Here is a 21,665-nt window from a genome sequence, read left to right as displayed (position 1 = left end):
CGTGAAGCATGTGGCGATGCAGCGTTGCCATATCGCACAGTGGCACGATGGGTTAAAGCGTTCCGGGAAGGCAGGGATGCTGTTCAGGACAACCTCCGTACAGGACGACCCTGCGTGGAGGACAACACAGTTCAACTCCTTGCTTCCCTGTTGGATGATGATCGCCGATGGACTGCGCGTGAGTTAGCAGCTGAAGTCAGAGTATGTCACAAAACTGTGCTCCACATTCTGCAAGACATTCTGGGTTACCGAGGTTTAACAATGGCACCGCTATTCAGTCGCACAGGCCTTGTTGGACCGGTACCAAAGGAAAGATGACGACTTTCTTGGACGAATCGTCGCTATGGACGAAACCTGGGCTCGCTCATACGAACCAACCAAACTTGAAACGTCAAACAAATGAATGGAAGCATCCAGGTTCTTCTCGTCCGAAGAAAGTGCGCCATACACAAAGTGCTGTGAAAGTGATGTTCATTGTGGCATGTGACATTGATGGAGTAATACCGCAACACGCTGTACCTCCAAGGCAGACGGACTACTGGAACATCCACCGTACTCACACGATATGATCCATGCGATTACGATCTTTTCACCAAAGTGAAAGAACCACTGTGAGGGACCCGGTACAATACCAGAGATGAACTTATCCATGCTTTAGGGCGGTCAATACGGAACATCAACAAAGATGGACGCGCTGATGGTGTACGACGCCTTCCAAACATTTGGCAAAAGATAATAAATAAGGGGGGCGACTATATAGAAGGTATGTAAATGTTGTACCCCTGTGAATAAAGCCATGTCAGAAATATCGAACTGTTGCCATTACTTTTTATCCAACCTTAGTAGTTACAATTTATGAGAAATTCCTCATATATTACAAAAATAATAATAAAACTGAGAGAAAGAAACCTAAAAATCTCTACAGCTTAATTTTCTAATTCAAAAATATTCTTGCACAGAACAGAACAGGTTTCTAAGAAGCCGCGTTTTCACTTTTACTTGGAATATGTCTAGTGACACTTCCTGTGTTTCTTGTGGTAACATGTTAAACAGCTTACAGCCCAAGATATAAAGACTACTTTTAACTTTAGATAGTCTGCAATATGTTACGTCTAGTTTTTCTTTACTACGAGTATTACACTCATGTTTATCTGTCCTACTGGTGAAGTTATAAAGATTTTTTTTTATGTACAGAAGTAGTTCAAGAATATATTCATTAACAAGATGGACTCCTGTATGAACAGTGGTTTACAATGTGATGTACTTGGTACTTCTGTGATGATTCTTATTGCTTTTTTCTGAATCAGTAGAACTTCAATCAGTTTATGCATAATACACGTCACTGTTCGTAACAGAAAACCACAATTTAAGTCACACAGAGTTAGTGTGCACTCAATGTTGGTTGCTTGACGGTTGTCAGCCCACTTTGAGGTCTGTGGATATAGAGGGGAAAATTGGATCGGTGTCTGGTAGAGTTCTCGGGTAGCTCAGTTGATAGAACGTTGGTATGTTTAACCAAAGGTCCCGGGTTCGATACCCGGCCCCAGAACAATTTTTCCCTCGAAATTATTCAAATCAACTTTACAGGGAGTTATACCTCAAAGCTTGATTTGCAAATTATTCAGTTTATTACTGTTTCTCCACTGTTTCTGAATGAATTTCTGCATTTCAGCATAAATTTAAACACGCACTCACGCACACGTATGCACACACACACACACCTATCCGCATATCACTGTACATACGGTACTTACGAGATTATTTCTCATTTTAGAAGATGAAGATCTCCTGTGGAAGAAATGTTTAAAACTCCAAGCTATAGTACCTATTCTATATATATTACAATGCTTGATGAATTTGAAGTTGTTAAGGACTTACAGATAAGATAATATTTTTGCCCAATGTGATATGAAACTTCTAAGGTAATGAATAGGAAGAATTTCACTACAACACATTTTGTTGATATTTTATAAGTATGGATGTACTAAAATTTAACATAACTGATACTGATTTAACTTTAACTTCTCTTTCATGTCATTTCTGATACAATATCCTGACCGTAATGCATTAAAAAATCAATCATAAATGTCTGTATTTTATTTGTATCTTCAACTACGTTCAATTTAAAATTAGTAGAGTATATAGTAAATGTACCTTTCGATTCATTATAAACTTTTATTTGAACTTCATTATAATAAAATGGGACTTTAAAAAAATTAACTATAAAGCACTACGCAATGTAAACATGATTTTTACATGCAGTGGTGATTTTGGCAAGTGGACGAGTGAATCCATCCAAACAATTGGAATAAACTTTACTTTTTTCCATGTTGAATCTTTCGTACACTACTTTTAACACTTGAATATAAATAATTGATTAAATGGCGATCTTATTCGTGTTAGTTATGTAAGCATGTGTGGCTTACAGCTGTTTCGGTGTTACTTGACACCATCCTCAAGAGCCTACTAGATCTCGGCACTATCTCAACTTCGCTGCCTGTTGTGTTGGTGCGTTCATGTGATGAAGAGTTGTGTCAAATAGTGTGTGTGTTCTGAAATTGATCTGTGTGTTGAGGATTTGATCAGGGTGTATTTTAGTGTGTCTATATATTTCATATTGTTCTAGTGTGTTGAGTTTATAGTTTTTGGGTTGTATGTGTAGGATTTCCATGTCTGTATTTATGTTATTGTGTGTGTGGTTAGCATTAGTTATGTGTTCGGCATAGGGAGATGTATTGTGTCCTCTGGTTATGCTTTAATGTGTTCTTTGTATCGAGTTTGGAATGATCTGCCTGTCTGTCCAATGTAGAAACTGTCGCAACTATTGCATGTGAGTTTGTATACGCCTTTGTGGTTGTATTTATTTGTTTGTGTTGTTTGTGTGTTGAGATGTCTTTGTAGTGTGTTTTCTGTTCTCTATGCTATGTTATATTTCTGTTTTCTGAATGAGGATGCGATCTTGTGTGTGTTTTTGTTTTCGTATGTTAGTGTGATGTATTTCTTGTGTTCTTGTGTTTGTGTTGTGTTTTGTGTGTTTTTGTGTTTGTTGAGTTTTTGTTTTGTGTTCCTAATGATGTTGTCTATTATGTTTGGGTTGTAACCATTTTCTTGTGCTATGTATTTGATTGTGTTCACTTCTTCACACAATACACATACAATAACATAAATACAGACATGGAAATCCTACACATACAACCCAAAAACCAAAAAGCTCAACACACTAGAACAATATGAAATATACAGACACACTAAAACACACCCTGATCAAATTCTCAACACACAGATCATTTTCAGAACACACACACTATTTCACACCACATTTCAACGCTTTTCAACAATCAAACGCACCCACACAACAGGCAGCGAAGTTCGAGATGACGCCGAGATCTAGGAGGCTCTGAGGATGGTGTGAAGAAGCACCGAAACAGCTGTAAGCCGCAAATGCTTACACAATTAACACGAGTAAGATCGCCATTTAATCAATTATTTAATTTGTTGTTAAAATACATATTTTCTTTAAATAATGAGATCGAAATGGAAACCCTGCATAATTTAATTCCCATAGTATTCCTCTAGGTCAGTGTGATTGTAAAAATGATCAAACTTTAAGCCTCAGGTTAAATAATTCAGTATATTATGCAGAATGCCTCCTGAAATATGTACCGTATGAAGAAAGTCAACATTGAAACAAGTGCAAAGAAGAATTTAGGCTACCCACCTGATGTATTCCCTGAAAGCTGACTGAATAGTTCTGGCTGCTTTGTCCTGTCTTTTCCAGATGCGCGTTGAAGACACAATTTCAAGTTCCTTTCTCGTTGGAAACTGCTTCTTGAATTTGATGTCCATCTGGTCTTGCAGCTGCAAGAAGAACATACTATTTCTTGAAACATTTCCCATATTATATTACTTTCCTCTAAAATCATCTCTATAGTAATTACTTACTTACAAGTGACTTTTAAGGAACCCGAAGGTTCATTGCCGCCCTCACATAAGCCCGCCATCGGTCCCTATCCTGTGCAAGATTAATCCAGTCTCTATCATCATACCCCACCTCCCTCAAATCCATTTTAATATTATCCTCCCATCTACATCTCGGCCTCCCTAAAGGTCTTTTCCCCTCCGGTCTCCCAACTAACACTCTACATGCATTTCTGGATTCTCCCATACGTGCTACATGCCCTGCCCATCTTAAACGTCTAGATTTTAAGTTCCTAATTATGTCAGGTGAAGAATACAATGCGTGCAGTTCTGTGTTGTGTAACTTTCTCCATTCTTCTGTAACTTCATCCCACTTAGCCCCAAATATTTTCCTAAGCACCTTATTCTCAAACACTCTTAACCTATGTTCCTCTCTCAGAGTGAGAGTCCACGTTTCACAACCATACAGAAGAACCGGTAATATAACTGTTTTATAAATTCTAACTTTCAGACTTTTGGACAGCAGACTGGATGATAAGAGCTTCTCAACCGAATAATAACACGCATTTCCCATATTTATTCTGCGTTTAATTTCCTCCCGAGTGTCATTTATATTTGTTACTGTTGCTTCAAGATATTTGAATTCTTCCACCTCTTCGAAGGATAAATCTCCAATTTTTATATTTCCATTTCGTACAATATTCTGGTCACGAGACATAATCATATACTTTGTCTTTTCGGGATTTACTTCCAAACCGATTGCTTTACTTGCTTCAAGTAAAATTTCCGTGTTTTCCCTAATCGTTTGTGGATTTTCTCCTAACATATTCACGTCATCCGCATAGACAAGAAGCTGATGTAACCCGTTCAATTCCAAACCCTGACTGTTATCCTGAACTTTCCTAATGGCATATTCTAGAGTGAAGTTAAAAAGTAAAGGTGATAGTGCATCTCCCTGCTTTAGCCCGCAGTGAATTGGAAAAGGATCAGATAGAAACTGACCTATACGGACTCTGCTGTATGTTTCACTGAGACACATTTTAATTAATCGAACTAGTTTCTTGGGAATACCAAATTCAATAAGAATATCATATAAAACTTCCCTCTTATCCGAGCTATAGTAATTACAACTTTGTAAAATATCATTCTCATTCGTTAATATTTACAATGCCTCCGACTGAGGTTCTGGCTGATATGTAGGCTACATCTATTATCAGGCAGTACATCTCACTTGACGATATGTATCAGAGGAAGAACAATTGTTTGTATGCATCTGAAGTCAGACTAATGTAATATGTAGCTAGTCAGTAGTAATAGTAATAGTAATTTATTCACCATAAAGATTTTTACAAATCATGGCTTCGTCAATCTTATTTCTAAGTCTTAACGGAAGACTCCACTGAAAATCATGAAAATTTTTCCAAATTTTTTTAGCTATTTCACTTATTCAGAATTTATATTTTCATATCCCAAATGGATTCAGCTCAATTCTGAATACAAATACTCGAAGGTTTACACTTTTTAAATTAAGGCTGGAAGGGGGCGTGGAATTTAAAGAGCTGTCAGAATTGTTTTTCATCGAAGAATTCTTTTTTAAAATTTCTGATTACAAATCTAGTAACTTTTTGTTGGCTCCCTGAAGTTACTAGATGAATGTAGCGGAGGAGAATATTAATTTACATAAATATTCATTTTATTTTCAAATCTATTTTTCTGTGTTCATTTTTGTTGATTCAACACCAACTTTCTTATGCCAAATATTAATCAATCTGGATGAAATTTTTACTGCAAGTATTTATGAGGTAGCTGCATGTTTCTATGCATTTATTTTGTGAGAAATGCTGCTAGTTTATTTTATTAATATTTTTCTTAAGAAAAAATATTAATATTAATATTAAAAAAATAAACTAGCATATGTTGTGAATTTCACAGTTGCTTCGTACAGAATTTTTTTTTATTTTTTGCTACAAAACTACATTTTCTTACGCATTTATCACAACAATTGTTACATATCACGCCACTCTTGTAAATTCTTTAAGGCTGTTCATTAGGATGCATAATTAAACTGTAAAGAATCAAGTTCCTAAAGTCGTATGATTTGTAACAATTTTTGTGATAAGTTCGTAAGAATGATGTCATTTTTAGTTAAAAATTGAAAAGTAAAATCAGTACAAAGCAATTAACAACACATTTTTAGCTTCAGAACACTTGCCAATTAAAGAAATGATACTTCTGAATAGTTCATTCTATATTTGTAACATTTTTTTACCTTTAAAACTAAAGAAGAAAGGCATTTTAGTAACAACTTCAAATTAATGTAACTTTGAAAATACTGGTACTGCGATTAGGACAAATATGTGTGTGTGTCTAATGCTTACCCACTTCACTTTGCGTGATTCGCTATCAACAGTGACATATGCCTTCCCTTCATATGCACTGCGGAAAGATTTGGGGTTTAACCCAGGCATATTGGTACACAATTTAGTGGTTAGAAGTTGTGCACTGCCATCTCTCCTAGTCCTGAAGTAGAAAATTTTATATGAAAATTTCTGACCCGGCCAGGAATCGAACCCGGGCCGGCTAGTCTGAAGGCAGACACGCTACCATAGAGCTAACTCGGCGGACAAGGACAAATGTTTGTATGACTTTTTTGCTCAGAATGTCTTCGGAAATAAGCTCCGTAAATGATGGTAAATCCTCGTGAATCACCCTGTATATTGTAGTAGAAGTTATAAATGAAAAAAAGAGTACAATGATACGGCATGTTAAAAGGATGGAAGATGGAAGAACACCAAAGGAAATCATGCAATGTGAACCGGAAGGAAGGAATAGGAAAGGAAGACCTAATTGGATGGATGGAGTAAGAAGAAATATGGAACTGAAAGGACTACAAGACACAGATACATTAGATAGGGAACAATGGAGGAAAAAATTAAATGAATAGCATGGCAATTTTTATGTATTATACGTTATTTGGTTGAGGGAAACTACAGTTCTGTAGAAAGTCCTATTAAAAAAAAAAATTAAACCTCAGTTTGGTAAGCTAATGAAACAGCCATTGCACTAACGATGCACCAGATTTTTGTATGAATTCTTAAAACAAATTTGTAACATACGAGGCGTGTTCTTAAAGTAAGTTCCAAAAGGGTGTAGTAAGTAAACGGGAAGATATTTACTAACCATTTTTGTTGCATTGTATTCCCCACACTTCAATTACTTCTCAACATAATCTCCACCATTATTGAGGCATTTATCGAGTCGTGGCACAAGTCTTTCTATCCCCTCATTGTAGAATTGCGATGAGAACCACTCCCGCACTGCTGTTTTCACTTCATTGTCACCATCAAAACGTTGACCACCAAGGAACTTCTTGAGGTGCAGGAAGAGATGAAAGTCATTTGGAGTCAAATCCGGGCTGTAGGGGGGATGGTCAATTTGTTACCAGCCAAATTTCGAGATGAGATTTTGGGTGTCACGAGCTGTGTGTGGCTGAGCGTTGTCATGAAGCAACACAACTCCGTCGGTCAGCATCCCACGTCTCTTGTTCTGAATTGTGCGACGGAGCTTCTTCAAGGTCTGACAATAGGTTTCTCTATTAATGGTTTCACCCCGAGGCAAGAATTCGATGAGTAGGACTCCTTTTCTGTCCCAAAAAACAGTGCACATGATCTTGCGTGTTGACATGGTTTGTTTGAATTTCTTTTTCCTTGGCGATGCAGTGTGCCTCCATTCCATGGACTGCTGCTTCGATTCAGGTGTCATGAGAGACACCCAAGTCTCGTCACCTGTCACGATATGGTCAAGAAACTCATCGCCTTGCTCAGAAAGCTCAATGCACTGGAAGCTCGTTTGGTTTTGTGTTCCTCGATAAACATCTTGGGTACCCATTGTAAGCACAATTTTCGATATTGTAATCGATCTGTAACAATTTTGTAGAGAACACTCCGCGACATTTGTGGAAAATTCAAGGAAAGCTAAGAAATTGTGAACCTCCTGTCATAAATTTTTTCATCGACAGCACGCACCAAATCGTCATTGATCAAAGATGGCCGACCGGTACGCTGCTCGTCATGCACAGAGACGCGGCCCTCATTGAACTTCCTAACCCATCTCCTGACCATTCATCACTAATGGCATCATCACCATACACCTCACAAAGTTGACGATGAATGTCAGCTGGTTTGATGTTTCTCGCATTCAAGAAACGGATAACAGACCGCATCTCACAGTCGGCGGGGTGCTCGATCACTTTAAGCATTTCAACTGATCACAACTAACCACACACACGGACTGAAGCTCTGAAACTGCATGCACAGCTTGCCTGAGGACTGAAGAAGAAAACACGCATGCGCAAAATAACGATTGCAGCGATGCGACGGCTATCATTGAAAACGGAATTTACTTTAAGAACACGCCTCGTAAATACAATATAACAAAGAAAAATAAACCTGTTAAAATATTTATTTTACAACTTGCTGTCTCAGTATGAGAACATACCTTCTTGAAATCCTCAGTCTCTTCCACATGGCCCAGCACATATTTTACCAGAGAGTGCAAGATGTCCAGACAGTGGATTTTGTTCCCTCGTGCTATTGGCAGGTTGAAGCTCACTAGGGCCACGATGTTTGGTTTAGGAATGCCCAGAGGGGGGTCTAGACTAGCGATGAAGTCTGACAGCTGGGTGAAGCGGATGAATTGCGTAGCATGAGGATCATATCTGTGGAATAACAAGTTTAATTACATTATACTCGAAACATCATCAGGAGAAAGTCAGATCAATTCTGTGTTGTTTGGGTAAAGGGAGATAAGTCATAAAAATGAGTTTGGAGATAAATGAAAATTAAACATCGAACCCTTATTGCAAATAATTTTGTACACAAATAAAACACATCAACCTTAGCCCATGTACTGGGTTTTTGCCGGAAGGCAGAATTACTGAGAATTATACAAATCTGGCTTTCAGGTAGTAGTTCTCTGTAAAGCAGATTTGAATAATTTCAAGGAAAAATTGTTCCGGAGCCGGGTATCGATCCCGGGACCCTTCACTTAGCACGCGAATGCTCTACTGACTGAGCTACCCCAGGAACTATACACGACACCGTCACAATTTTTCCTCTTATATCCACACAACTCAAATGAGCTGACAAGACGCCAGAACTCAACTATGAGTGCACACAATACTGTGTGACTTAAATTGTGGCTTTCTGTTAACGTACCTCCAGTAACGAATGTATTATACAAATCTGGCTTCCAGGTAGTAGCTCCCTGTAAAGCAGGTTTGAATAATTTCAAGGAAAAATTGTTCCGGAGCCGGGCTCAGTCGGTAGAGCATCTGCGCGCTAAGCAAAGGGTCCCGGGATCGATACCCAGCTTCGGAACAATTTTTCCTTGAAATTATTCAAATTACTGAGAATTGACCGTCATAATAAAATTCGCTCAACGATTGCCAATGAACTTCGCCGGGCTGATAAGTATGAGGTGTACGAGGAAACTGGGTGTCTTTCCGCTGACGGATCAACTTGAAGAGCAGATATCATTGTTATAGACCGAAAAAAAATTGTGGACTTGTTCTCGATCCCTCAGTCCGTTTTGAGAACAGCGAGGAACAACCTAGAGAAGTCTGCAAAGAAAAACGGGCAATTTATCTGCCGTGCTGCAGCGATTTGGGGACCAAATATAACATCAAGACGTTATAGGAATTATGATTGGGGCTAGAGGCACAATCCCACGGGAGTCCTTAGAAGTCTTCCGGAAATTAAAAGTTCCTGCCAGCACCGTGGACATGATATCCTCTACTGCACTCAAGTCATCGATTTGCAGAATTAATCATCATTTATATTCTTTATAAAATGTAACTTGTCTTGTAGCCTAAATTGTTTGTTGCATTTCCAATAAATTTCTCAATGATAGTCTACCTAACTAGGGTTTCTATTGAAGAAAAAATTGAATCAAATATAAATATTCATTCAGAATTGATTAGGAGGCCGATTATTAAATCCTGGTTGGGACGGCTATCAGATATCTATTGATTTTTATACATCAACTTGTATAATGTTACTTCTGTGTTCATCTGGGAAACAAAATTCCATCTGTACAAAAAATAACTTATCCCCTTTACCCGAACACCACAGAATTATACATTTTGTTGAATACAAAACTGGCTGCATTTCAGCAGATAAGTCTGGGTTCACCTAAAAATGTGAAAGTTTTTTTCCTATGAGTACAAGTACAAGTAAATTTTTCCATTTGCTTATTACAGAAAAAGTAGTTAAATGTGTGAAGCTATTTTGAAATGGACCCAAAATATTTTTCCTAGAACCTTCGTTCTTAAAGATTATATGTTATGGTAACAATTAATATTAGAGGAGAAAAAATTGTTACCATAACAGATGTATTCTGTAGGACCAAAAAATAATAATCTTTACGTAGATTTTTCGAGCAACAGTGCATATTACTATACAGATTACTGTGCATATTACTGTGGAATCCCGGTCACCAAGTCACTCAACTGAGTGCGCTCCTTGTATAATTGCAGCTGACTTAATATATACAAAAAAAGTCAACATTTATGCCCAACTTGGAGTCAGACCACAAAGGGAAAAACACTGAAGGAGAGGGGTTCGATCCGGTGCTGTGTGTTGAACTACGGTGTAGCTCAATGGTGAGAGCGCGTGGTATGTAGAACCAAGGACCTGGGTTCGATCCCCGGTGCCGGAGCGAATTTTTCTCCTCTAATATTAATTGTTCGTTTTTACAGAAAATAGAATGAGGAAATAAACAGTTTTGAGAGAAATAAAATTATGTAATTATGATTACATGTAAAAATGATGATACAATAAAGTTTAGTTTAACTAACTTTAGAATAGCAATGGGAGCTTAAATGAATCAAATATTAAGGTTTTTTTTTTTTTTTTTTTGAGATTATATGCGAGGAAACAGTCTTTAGAAATTAATTAGTTTTCTTGTATTCTAAAACTGGTATGATAGAAGCAAGAGGCGACTTGAATGTGTGTACGAGATAATGAGACAAAGGGACTCAAAATGGCTGCGAATTTTCCGATATGCCATTGCTTACGATCGTAGTTTACAAAAAAGAAATCCACACTTTATCTCCACTTTCACAGAAATAAAACTTTAAAACTAAATTATGATTACTTGATAATAAATTCAAATAATACACAGCTCAAATGACTGAGAGTCTTATGATTTTATATTCTATTATTCGTTTAAAGATTATTATATAAAAAAACCAATATAGGCTAAGTAGCAAATGGTACATAGTGTAAACATATCTTTTTAAAATTGTAAACAATGTATTCATTCCTTTAACCAACTTTCGCATCTATTAAAAACCTTAAAATTTTATAACTTTTATTTATTAGTAGTACTGTAACATTTGTGCGAGCCTCTGCAATTCATTTTTTATACTTGAGCGAACTATTGACATATATACATGCAATAAAGAAAGTATTTTGATGAAAATTATAGTCCCATTGCTCTTATTTCCGGCAGCCAATCACGTTGCACGTCAGCTACATTCAAACGTGTGCGTCTTGTGATTCGCTGCTGATGACGTTATGCATTTCCTAAGGCTCGATTAATACTTAATATAATCGCCCGCCATTTTGGCTCTTTCGTTGGAGTTCGCAGAAAGCACGCGAGGACGTTATTTGCCGCTCAATTATTTGCTCAATTACAGTGCGTTTGATTTATTATCATAGGAGCTACGACATGATAATGTTTAACGGTGTGGCAAATAGATTCCTTGTCTGGTAGCTTGGCAACGAAGGAACAAAAATGGCGAACGATACTACCTACCTAGACTTTATAGAGCCTTCACTTCCTAAGACGTAAGCAAAGAGGAGGAGTCATGCCAGACTATAGTAATAAATTTCATACGAATATTTTAAGTCGAAAAGAATGAGAGAATCTGTTTTCGTTATTCATAGCGGATGAATACTGGGTGTTCATTTCAAAGTGTGTCATGATGTCACTGTTGTGAGTCAGCGATTTGAAGCGAGTTTCAGCTTTTAAGTCAGAGAAGTTGCCCATTATTCAAGGCGTTCAATCTGAACTTGAGAACGTGTACGGTATAACTTGAACGTCGTAGCAACAGATGGCGGTCTGTAAAGTCTGTGTGCTACCATAACCTCTTTCGAACTGTGTTTTGCGCGGCCAAGTCGTACACAGGGTATTTGTTATCATCGGTTGCATACGGCAACATTCCACAGTACAAATCAAATGCTCCATGTCCATGTTGACCGTTGAAGTTAGTACGTAAGTAATCGTCTTAACCCTCTCCCCATATCCCAACAGTAAGAAAAAAACTCACCTCAGTACGTGTTTCCAAACAGTTCACATTCCTGCCACTACAGGCGTTACCGTACGTATCGGTAACATAGACTTACTAAGATTGGTAAGTACTCTTCAGAATGAACGCCGTACTTGCTAGGCAACTTCTCTGGCACATAGGTAATACACCTCTGCGGAAGTGTAGGAAGATTGAATTCTCTAGGCTCATCGACTAGCCACATGACGGCATACAGCGAGCCATGACACACTTTGAACTGAACACCCAGTAGTTATAAATATTTTGACGACGCCAAACACTTTTATATTTTCTGTGAAATTTCAGAAAATACTTTTGCCTTAATCTACTGTCGTTTACAGCCACTTCTAGACATTAGTCACTTGGATTTAAACTTTGAACTCACTTTGACCACCGGATGTAGAACATTTCCAGATCGTCTTCTACGATGCCTATCTCCTCCTCCTGGTGCGCTTGGTTGAAGTTTTCTAGAATGATAGCGATGTACATGTTGATGACGATCATGTAACTAATGATGATGAAACTGGTGAAGTAAGTGATCGCCAGGAGTGGGGAGCCACAGTCGCCGTTAGGCTGGTTGTTGTACGTTGGATTACAGTTTGGAGGCTGTATCATCAAGGACTCCAACACGTCGTTCCAGCCAGCCGAAGTCATCAATCTGAAGATAGAAATTTTTTTATTGTCGTAGGCTACACATTATGGAAAATAAAAATCTTGTTATTATAAATTAGACACTCTTTATTCTGTTACTCTGAAGTGCAAGGTAAAGTTGCTCAATGCTAAAGTGCTGGACTTACAAGTCAGGGGGCCAGGGTTCAAATCCTAGTCGAGCCACCATGAATTTATGTGTGTTGAACAAGCTCGTGGTCCAGCCAAAACAGGAGTTTTTCATGAGTGCAATATAGACCCACTGTCTTTGGTGCACTCTGGATAGTCTCTAACGAACTAAGTGGTCTAAACTTCTCAGCACTAGCGACATCCAGGATAGGAATTAACGGAGGGGGGGTGAAGGGGGAATTTCCTCCCTGTTGGAAAGTTACTCCCTGTCATAAATTCATATTAACATCCCTGCCAGGGATAACTTCTATTCTTAATTTCAGTTACTAGTAAAACAATAACAACAATGATGTTGATAACAATAATGACAACAGCAATAATACTTGTAATAATAATAATAATAATAATAATAATAATAATAATAACAATAATAATAATAATTGATTTTATGTGTACAAGTATAAGAAAGACAATTTATAAATTCATAATACTTCGAAATTTTATCACTAAGGAGGCATTGAGAACAATATTTTTAGTTTTAGTACAATCATTAATACAATATGGTATAATAAATTGGGGTGGAGTAGCATCATCTGTACTTAATCCATTAATTTTATTACACAGAAGATTAATAAAAATTTGTCTAACCAAAAATATGGATTACCCAACAAATTTAATTTATAAAGATTTTAAAGTATTAACCATTGAAGAAATTTATAAATATACGGTACTTTACTAATTTACTACCATATAAATCAAATACACAACATAAATCTAATCGACATGAATATCGTACTCGAAGACAAAACTCTACTTTCCCATTAATGTCATACAAGTGCAGCTCTTAAACATGGTGCTAGTTTCGGCCCAAGACTTTATAATAAAATTACAAACCATTTTCCAAGTTTGAAATATTTAAAAATTGAAGCTTTTAAAAAAGAAATTTACAAATTATTCATGATATATAATATTAACAAATGTGTGTATTTTTTACCTTTTATTTCTGTCGACTATATTCATGTTTTTATTGAACATCACTGGCTTCTGTCAGATTGTCAATTTATATTAAATGTGTTTTTTCTCTCTTTTTCTCTTTCTTCTCTTTTTTTTGCTCTTGTGTGTTATTTATTGGTTTGAATTAAGTTACTTACTGTATTTAGTAAACTGTCCTTGTAAATTTTATGTTATGTTATTGGCTAAGACCACACCGTACACGAGCCTGGCTCTTACGGTAGTGGCTAGAAACATTTTTGTTTTATAATTTTAATTTGTACTCACTATCTAGCTAGCTAGTTAAATAAAATTAAAAAAAAAATAATAATAACAACAACAACAATCGTAATAATTGTTTTTTAAATGTAGAAATAAATGAGACAAAAATATTTTGCATGCATGATTAGAATTATTCTAATAGACTAACTTAGCCAAAAAAACTATCATGTCACACTGTATCGAGGAATATGAAACGTAAATCATCATCCGAAATTATTCAACCAAATTTTAAGTGTCATATCTCTCTCTTTCTTCTAGTGTATTCCAGAAGTTTCCATTCTGAATTATAATGGACTGTAATCCAGAGGGTCTGAAGTTTAGAAGGAACCACACAGACATACCCAATCCTGTAGGTTGGTGCGCTCACCTGAAGAGGAGCTGCATGCTGCGACCAAATGTCTCGAAGTTGACCATGTCATCCAGTGCGCCTTGCTGTTTGACGTGGCCGAACACAGACATGCCGATGATGGCGTAGATGAAGGTGATGAGTGCTAGTAGGGCTCCGATGTTGAAGAGAGCGGGCAACGACACCACCAGCGCGAATAGCAGCTTCCTGATGCCTTTCGCAGCCTGCAGGGCGAAGCAGAGCATGTCAGTAAGATACAACATTTGTACTATTATAGCGAGACAGAAAATGTCATAATATGCTGGATTAATTAGTTAATTAATATATCGGTTATTTCCCTATCCCTAATCCTCTTATGTTTCTTCTCCCATATACAACTTAACTGATTTCTGTGTTCAGTTTATATCATGAATAATTCTAGATATGCTGGGTAACTTTCGGTGCTGGACCCCGGACTCATTTCACCGGCATTATCACCTTCATTTCATTCAGACGCTAAATAATCTAGATGTTGATACAGCGTCGTAAAATAACCCGATAAAAAAATTCTAGACATTTCCCAATTTAGATCGTAATATAGGATATTGGTATATAAGGCTATGTATGGATTGGTGAAAATAACGAAAAAAAAAACATTAAAAAATGGATCCCGGCTACTTAGTCACTCATAACGTGTGCACCTCTGCACATGTAATGGATTATTTATTTATTTATTGGGTTATTTTACGACGCTGTATCAACATCTAGATTATTTAGCGTCTGAATGGAATGAAGGTGATAATGCCGGTGAAATGAGTCCAGGGCCCAGCACCGAAAGTCACCCAGCATTTGCTCGTATTGGGTTGAGGGAAAACCCCGGAAAAAACCTCAACCAGATGACTTGCCCCGACCGGGATTCGAACCCGGGCCACCTGGTTTCGCGGCCAGACGCGCTGACCGTTACTCCACAGGTGTGGACACATGTAATGGACATTGTGTCACTGTCATACATATGTATGACACAGTGCATGAAGGTAGGCCACTAGAGGGAACCCAAGAGGTGGAACTGAGAGGATTCAATCCGACATCGGGATGGGAATCCGGTGTGGCTTAGTAGATAGAGCGGCAGCATGTAGAGCTGAAAACCCGGGTTCAAATCCCGGTGCCGGAGAGAATTTTTCTCTGTTCCACTCATCTTTCATCATATGATGATGCAGAATTTCTGCACGGAAATATCGTATGTACTTCGGTACATCATAATAATAAATTATGATTATTGTTGTTGTTACTGCTGCTGCTTTTGTTATTATTGTTAAGTCTTATTCAATGCGGTAGTTTTCATTTCATTTAATTCATTGTATTCTCTAGATCTTATATTAGCATTGAAGCTTTAAGATGTGGAACAAGTAAAAAAATGTTACAAGATTAAATTTATAACTTCTTTACCTTGTTAATATTTAGGATTTACCTTGCTTCACTAGTTTCGAAGTCTTATGCTTCATTGTCCAAAGCTTAGTGCTTAATCAGTGATATTTTTATTTAGCTATTTTAAAGACTTTCAAAAAACAGCTTCACTATGCTGAATAGAGTAAGAGAGAGAGAGAGAGAGAGAGAGATAGGTGAGGAGAGATAGAGAGAAGTAAAGAGACAGAGAGCGAGATAGATAAAGAGTGAGTAAATCATTCCCCTTCTGTAAGAATAATAAATAACACATTGCTCTCATTTACAACTCTTACAACCATATGAAATTATAGAATTCATTACTATTAAATACGAGAAAAATTCGTACTGGCACCGGGAATCGAACCCAGGACCTCTCAGCTCTGCGCGCTGAGCGCTCTTACCAACTGAGCCATGCCGGGACACGATCCAAGGCGCCGGCCGAACCCCTCTCAGCGCGCAGAGCTGAGAGGTCCTGGGTTCGATTCCTGGTGCCGTACGAATTTTTCTCGTATTTAATAGTAATAATACAATTGACTAATTCATATTAGTCGTGTAATATTCAATGAGGTGGGCGAGACCTCATACATATGAATATTTGATGTATAGAATTCATTTTAAAGTTTTGTGATGAAAGTCATGTTTTACCTTTATGAGACGTAGAATGCGTCCAATACGGAAGACGCGCACAACCCTGAGAAGTGTGGGTGATACAGGAAAGTCGATCATGATGTCCTCCATCAATATTCCGAGGATAGACGCCACGACCAACAAGAAATCAAATAGATTCCAGGGCACCGTAAAGTAGTGATACCGAAGTCCGATGATTTTAACAATCGCCTCTGTAATAATCACAATAACGAATCAAGATTATCATATATAAATCCTTATAAACAACAAATAAAATTGATATTATTAATGTATTTCCTCTTATTTCATTTTCAGAAAAAAAATTAAACTCCAAGAACTGAAAGAGGTTAATTCAACTCTTCTAGGCCAAGTCAATGTGAATGGGGAAATGGGAGGAGACATATTTAAAAGATACGCGAAAACGCGTCCTTGCAGTGGAAATTGGGACTTAAAGAAAGTATCTATGTGAGCTCCAACCTTGTTGGTCATTTGTCTCACTCTGATGTTCGCCGTTTGATTGAAGGAACATTAGATAATTTTGAAGGGAAAAATCTGAAAATTTACATAACCTATTAGCTACCACATGACTGGCGAGAGAAGCATGACAAAACAGCAACAGAGCAGGATCGCCAAAGATATTAAAGCATGTACATCGAGCGTAAAGTGTGGGTGCCACAGTCCTTGCGAGAGAAGGGGTCTGAGCCCTTGCACTGTGCAACGTTAATGAAACAACTATCAAGCTTTAATCAGCTTCAGAAGTTTATACGCAATACTTTTTAACAGTAGACTATTCTGTGTGTTCCACATTTTTATAATCCCGAACAATTAATACAGGGTGTTTCATAAGTAACTGATCACTTGAAAAATTGACTATTTTTTTAGATTTTTAGCTTTGTTGTATATATCTGCTAATAAGAACCTTTCCCAGTGCCGTACATTCGATTTGGTTACGCGTTTGCTGGTCAGAAGTCGATCCAGACAAATGTGTCCACCAGAAAACGCCATTTTTATTCCATGCGTGTTTGTATTGCTATAACAAATGAGCGGCATGCACAGGATGTTTGAACTTCGCTTACGAAGTGTTTCCTAACAGGTGAATCGGTCGCCCAGGTCCAGTTACTTGGCCGCCACGACCTCCGGACTTAACTCCCCCTTGGATTTCATTTTATGGGGATTTATTAAGGATCGAGTGTTCGCAGATAAACTTCATGTCATCCCAGAATTGATGGAAAGGATTGTACACAAGATACAGATGGTTATTCCTGAAATGCTCTTGAGAGTGCATGAAGAGATGGTCCGTCAATTGTTGTTTGTGTTTTTTGACACTAATCCTAAGTTTTAAATTTCATAGAAATAGTTTCATTCATCTCTACATAGAGAAGTGGAGACTTCTGGTAGGCAAACACATTACCGGTATGAAATCGAGTGTAGAGCACCTAAAAAAGTTGTTACTAGCAGAGATGTACACCACAGAAAATCGTAAAAATTAGTCAATTTTTCGAATTGTCAGTTACTTATGAAAGACCCTCCTGTATTTTCAGGAAAATTCATCTCTTGATACAGCTACTGTATATGTATCAATTGCTTCACTGTAGCTTATAAAAGAGCCACATCTAATTTACAAAAATATGAAATGAGATCCAACGAGCAGTGGAGTCATAAGGTCACGAAGATTGTGGGAAGGTGTGACAGGGAATCCTACCAGCAATCAACAGTTTAGTTCGATCGCGTGTTGCGTTAATTTTGTACATTATTTATGAATGACTGTTAGTAGCCTATTTGGCAAACAAATAAAGTGAAATGGCTTTTACTGTAGCACAGAGAATTTTTATTACGAAACATTTAGTGAGAAAGAAAGATTACAAGAAACTGAAGTGATATTTTGGACGAAAGTATCTGGAAACACGAATTCCTTTACAATCATATGCTTATAAGCCTCTTCATACAATAAGTGGAGATCTACCGAATCTGTGTGCAATAAAAAAGATTGTTGTAAACAAAGGATTAATGACATTCAAGTGCAGTTCTTTACCCAAAAGTGCGGGAAATGTTTTGAGGCAGAGAGTGGTCATGTTGAGCAATACACTTGAATTTGTAAGTAGAATTAATGTCGTGCTTCAATTATTTATTATTTTTCATTTCGTATATTCCTTTGTTATCCATTACTTAAATTTATTATGCACTGTTATTTATTTATTTATTGATTTATTTACTGAATTATTTATTTATGTATGTAATTTATTTATTTAGTCATCTATTTATTTATTTAGGCATTTATCTATTTATTTATTTAGGCATTTATCTATTTATTTATTTATTTATTTACTTTTAGTAGAATATTATATATTATTTTATGGGACGAGTAATGATAAAACCAAGCGACTGAAGACAGACTCCACTTTTCATTGGATCTCTCTGTATTAGGTTCAAAGCAAACGTTATTCAACCCGTGGATGCAGGTACTCACCTAAACCAAACACAGTCGTGAAGAAAGCATTGCTCACTTCCAGCACAAAGAACACAGCGTGGGGCTGGTTGTAATGTTCGATACCCATGGTGAGCATGTTGAGAAATATCAACACGAAGATCGCAATTTCAAACCTATAGCAACAGAAATACAATTATCACCTCTCAGAGTACTCTTTTTTCATTTTCATTATTAAAATAAACAAATTTTTATAAATCTAAGCACAGTTTATGTTGTGACAAGTAAGTTTTCCTTCATTAAGTTTGATATGATGTATACAACGTTTAAGGAACACATTAATGTTGCATATAGACCATGGTGATTAATTCAAATCCTGTCTAGGGTACGGAAGTTTGTTTGCTGATAATTTCATGTCCTATGCATTCACACGTGGAGGGCTAAAGTAACGCCTAGCGCCTTATAGTGTCAAGTCGATGAAAATAAAAACAAATGTGGACTATAGGAGACTGGGTAACCAGAGGATTTTTATAACTAAAGCAATCATATGTAGGGCTGGATTTCTATGACCTAAAAACTCTAGAAATATGCAAGCCCTAAAATTACCAAAATATGTATTTTTCATATCAAATAATTTTTAAACCAACTGCAACCACTAGAAATTAAAAAAATTCCTGTGATTGATTTTTATGCTGTTAGCAGGGTCATATGTGAAAAAAGGAATATTACGAATATCTATGTATGAGTTAATGAGATATGATTAAGGTTCGGATTTGTGTGACTTCATATTTTTATTCTGGTCTCTTTTTACAAACTTAGGTCAAATTAAACACATTTCTAGCTTTTCTAAACATGATGACACAGTTTTTATTGGTCGTATGAATACATATTTTACCATATTTTAGTATTGAGTCATTTTGATTAATAAAATAGTAAAAAAAAAAAAAAAAACTATTTTTGCTCGAAGATTGATAAATGGGCAACTTACTAGTGTTATATATTTAAGCACGTGGGCTTACAACTGTTTCGGTATATATAGCCTACCATAGTCAGAGCCTACAGAAAACACACTACAAAGACACCTCAACACACAAACAACACAAACAAATAAATACGACCACACAGGCATATACAAACTCACATGCAATAGTTGCGACAAGTTATACATTGGACAGACAGGAAGATCATTCCAAACACGCTACAAAGAACACATTACAGCAATAACCAGAGGACACAATACATCTACATATGCCGAACATATAACTAATGCTAACCACACATACAATAACATAGATACAGACATGGAAATCCTACACATACAACCCAAAACCCAAATCTCAACACACTAGAACAATATGAAATATACAGACAGACTAAAATACACCCAAATAAAATTCTCAACACACAGATCAATTTCAGAACACACTCACTATTTGATTCCACACTACAACATACAAACACACTCCTACAACAGGCAGCGATATCAAGATGATGCTATGATCCAGTAGACTCTAATGATGGTGTATATACCAAAACAGCTGTAAGCCCACGTGCTTAAATATATACTAGCACTAATAAGTTGCCCATTTATCAATCTTCTATTAATAAGTGTTAAAAGAAGTATACACAAGACTCAAGATGGATATTTTTGCTCGTATTACATAGTTTTGACTGTTCTCCAAGTAATTTAAACAAAAATATTGATAACCACTGATGAACGTTGTTGAATAAGTAATAAATACTTCTCTGTGTTAATATTGTAAATGTGATAATTCGATGTAATTTACAATATCCTCTGAATTCTAGTCTAAAATTCTTGAGTAGAATTCAGAGGATGATGGAAATTACATCGAAACTAGTCAATCAGCTAAAATAACACCACAATTCAAATATTAACACAGTGAAGTTGTTTTCTATTTAATTTAAACAAGTTAATAGTTCATCAGGAATTTTTTATGAACAAAGAAGACGTTTCGAAAGTTTTTTGGGGCATTAAATTAAAATAAAAGAAAATGTTAAAATGCATTTACTATTTCGCAAAACGATTTAGTGCATATAACATGCTGAAAAAAAAACATTCATTTACATTTACAGTATGGTACCAGTATATAAAAAATGTATGGAATAATTTCTATTGGGAAACAAGATAAAAAAAAATAAAATTCAAACATCTGCCTCTGAAAAGAGACAGATTTATAATTCAGCAAAATTGTAAATTACTGTACACTTCTACTACTGGAAAAAATACCAGTAGTTGTATCTACCACAGATAAACAAAAACTACTTAGTGAATATTCGTATTTAAGGCGGATAAAGAATAAATGTCACAATATTATTGATGTCACTCCTCACCTTCTGGAGTTCGATAGATCATAGAACATCGCCAGCACCTGGTTCATCGGCCGCTTGATAACTTTCTGAGGCTTTTTCCTGCCGAGCTTCTTCATGGCTGTATAGTAGTGCTTCTGGCTCTCTGTGAGGAACATTTCCAGCACACCTCCTTCATACTGCAATGAGAATGATGCAGGACTATTAGTTAAATTTAAATT

General features: G+C 36.6%; 1 protein-coding gene across 2 annotated transcripts in view; it reads right to left on the bottom strand.

Moving 5' to 3' along the window:
- LOC138713121 (sodium channel protein 60E-like) overlaps window positions 1-21,665 on the bottom strand; it is a 983,436-nt gene that overhangs the window by 2,416 nt on the left and 959,355 nt on the right. For both annotated transcript variants that reach the window (XM_069844908.1, XM_069844909.1), the window contains 7 exons: window positions 21,469-21,623; window positions 19,159-19,292; window positions 16,710-16,903; window positions 14,664-14,866; window positions 12,633-12,905; window positions 8,416-8,635; window positions 3,719-3,858 (listed from right to left, as the gene is read on the bottom strand). In XM_069844908.1, the coding sequence (XP_069701009.1) occupies window positions 3,719-3,858; window positions 8,416-8,635; window positions 12,633-12,905; window positions 14,664-14,866; window positions 16,710-16,903; window positions 19,159-19,292; window positions 21,469-21,623 (1,319 nt within the window). The remainder of the gene's footprint in view (window positions 1-3,718; window positions 3,859-8,415; window positions 8,636-12,632; window positions 12,906-14,663; window positions 14,867-16,709; window positions 16,904-19,158; window positions 19,293-21,468; window positions 21,624-21,665) is intronic.

The sequence above is a fragment of the Periplaneta americana genome, chromosome 14 (genome assembly GCF_040183065.1).
Source record: "Periplaneta americana isolate PAMFEO1 chromosome 14, P.americana_PAMFEO1_priV1, whole genome shotgun sequence".
Classification (NCBI taxonomy): domain Eukaryota; kingdom Metazoa; phylum Arthropoda; class Insecta; order Blattodea; family Blattidae; genus Periplaneta; species Periplaneta americana.
Note: the sequence above shows the minus strand (reverse complement) of the source record. Positions and strands in the feature narration are given on the sequence as shown.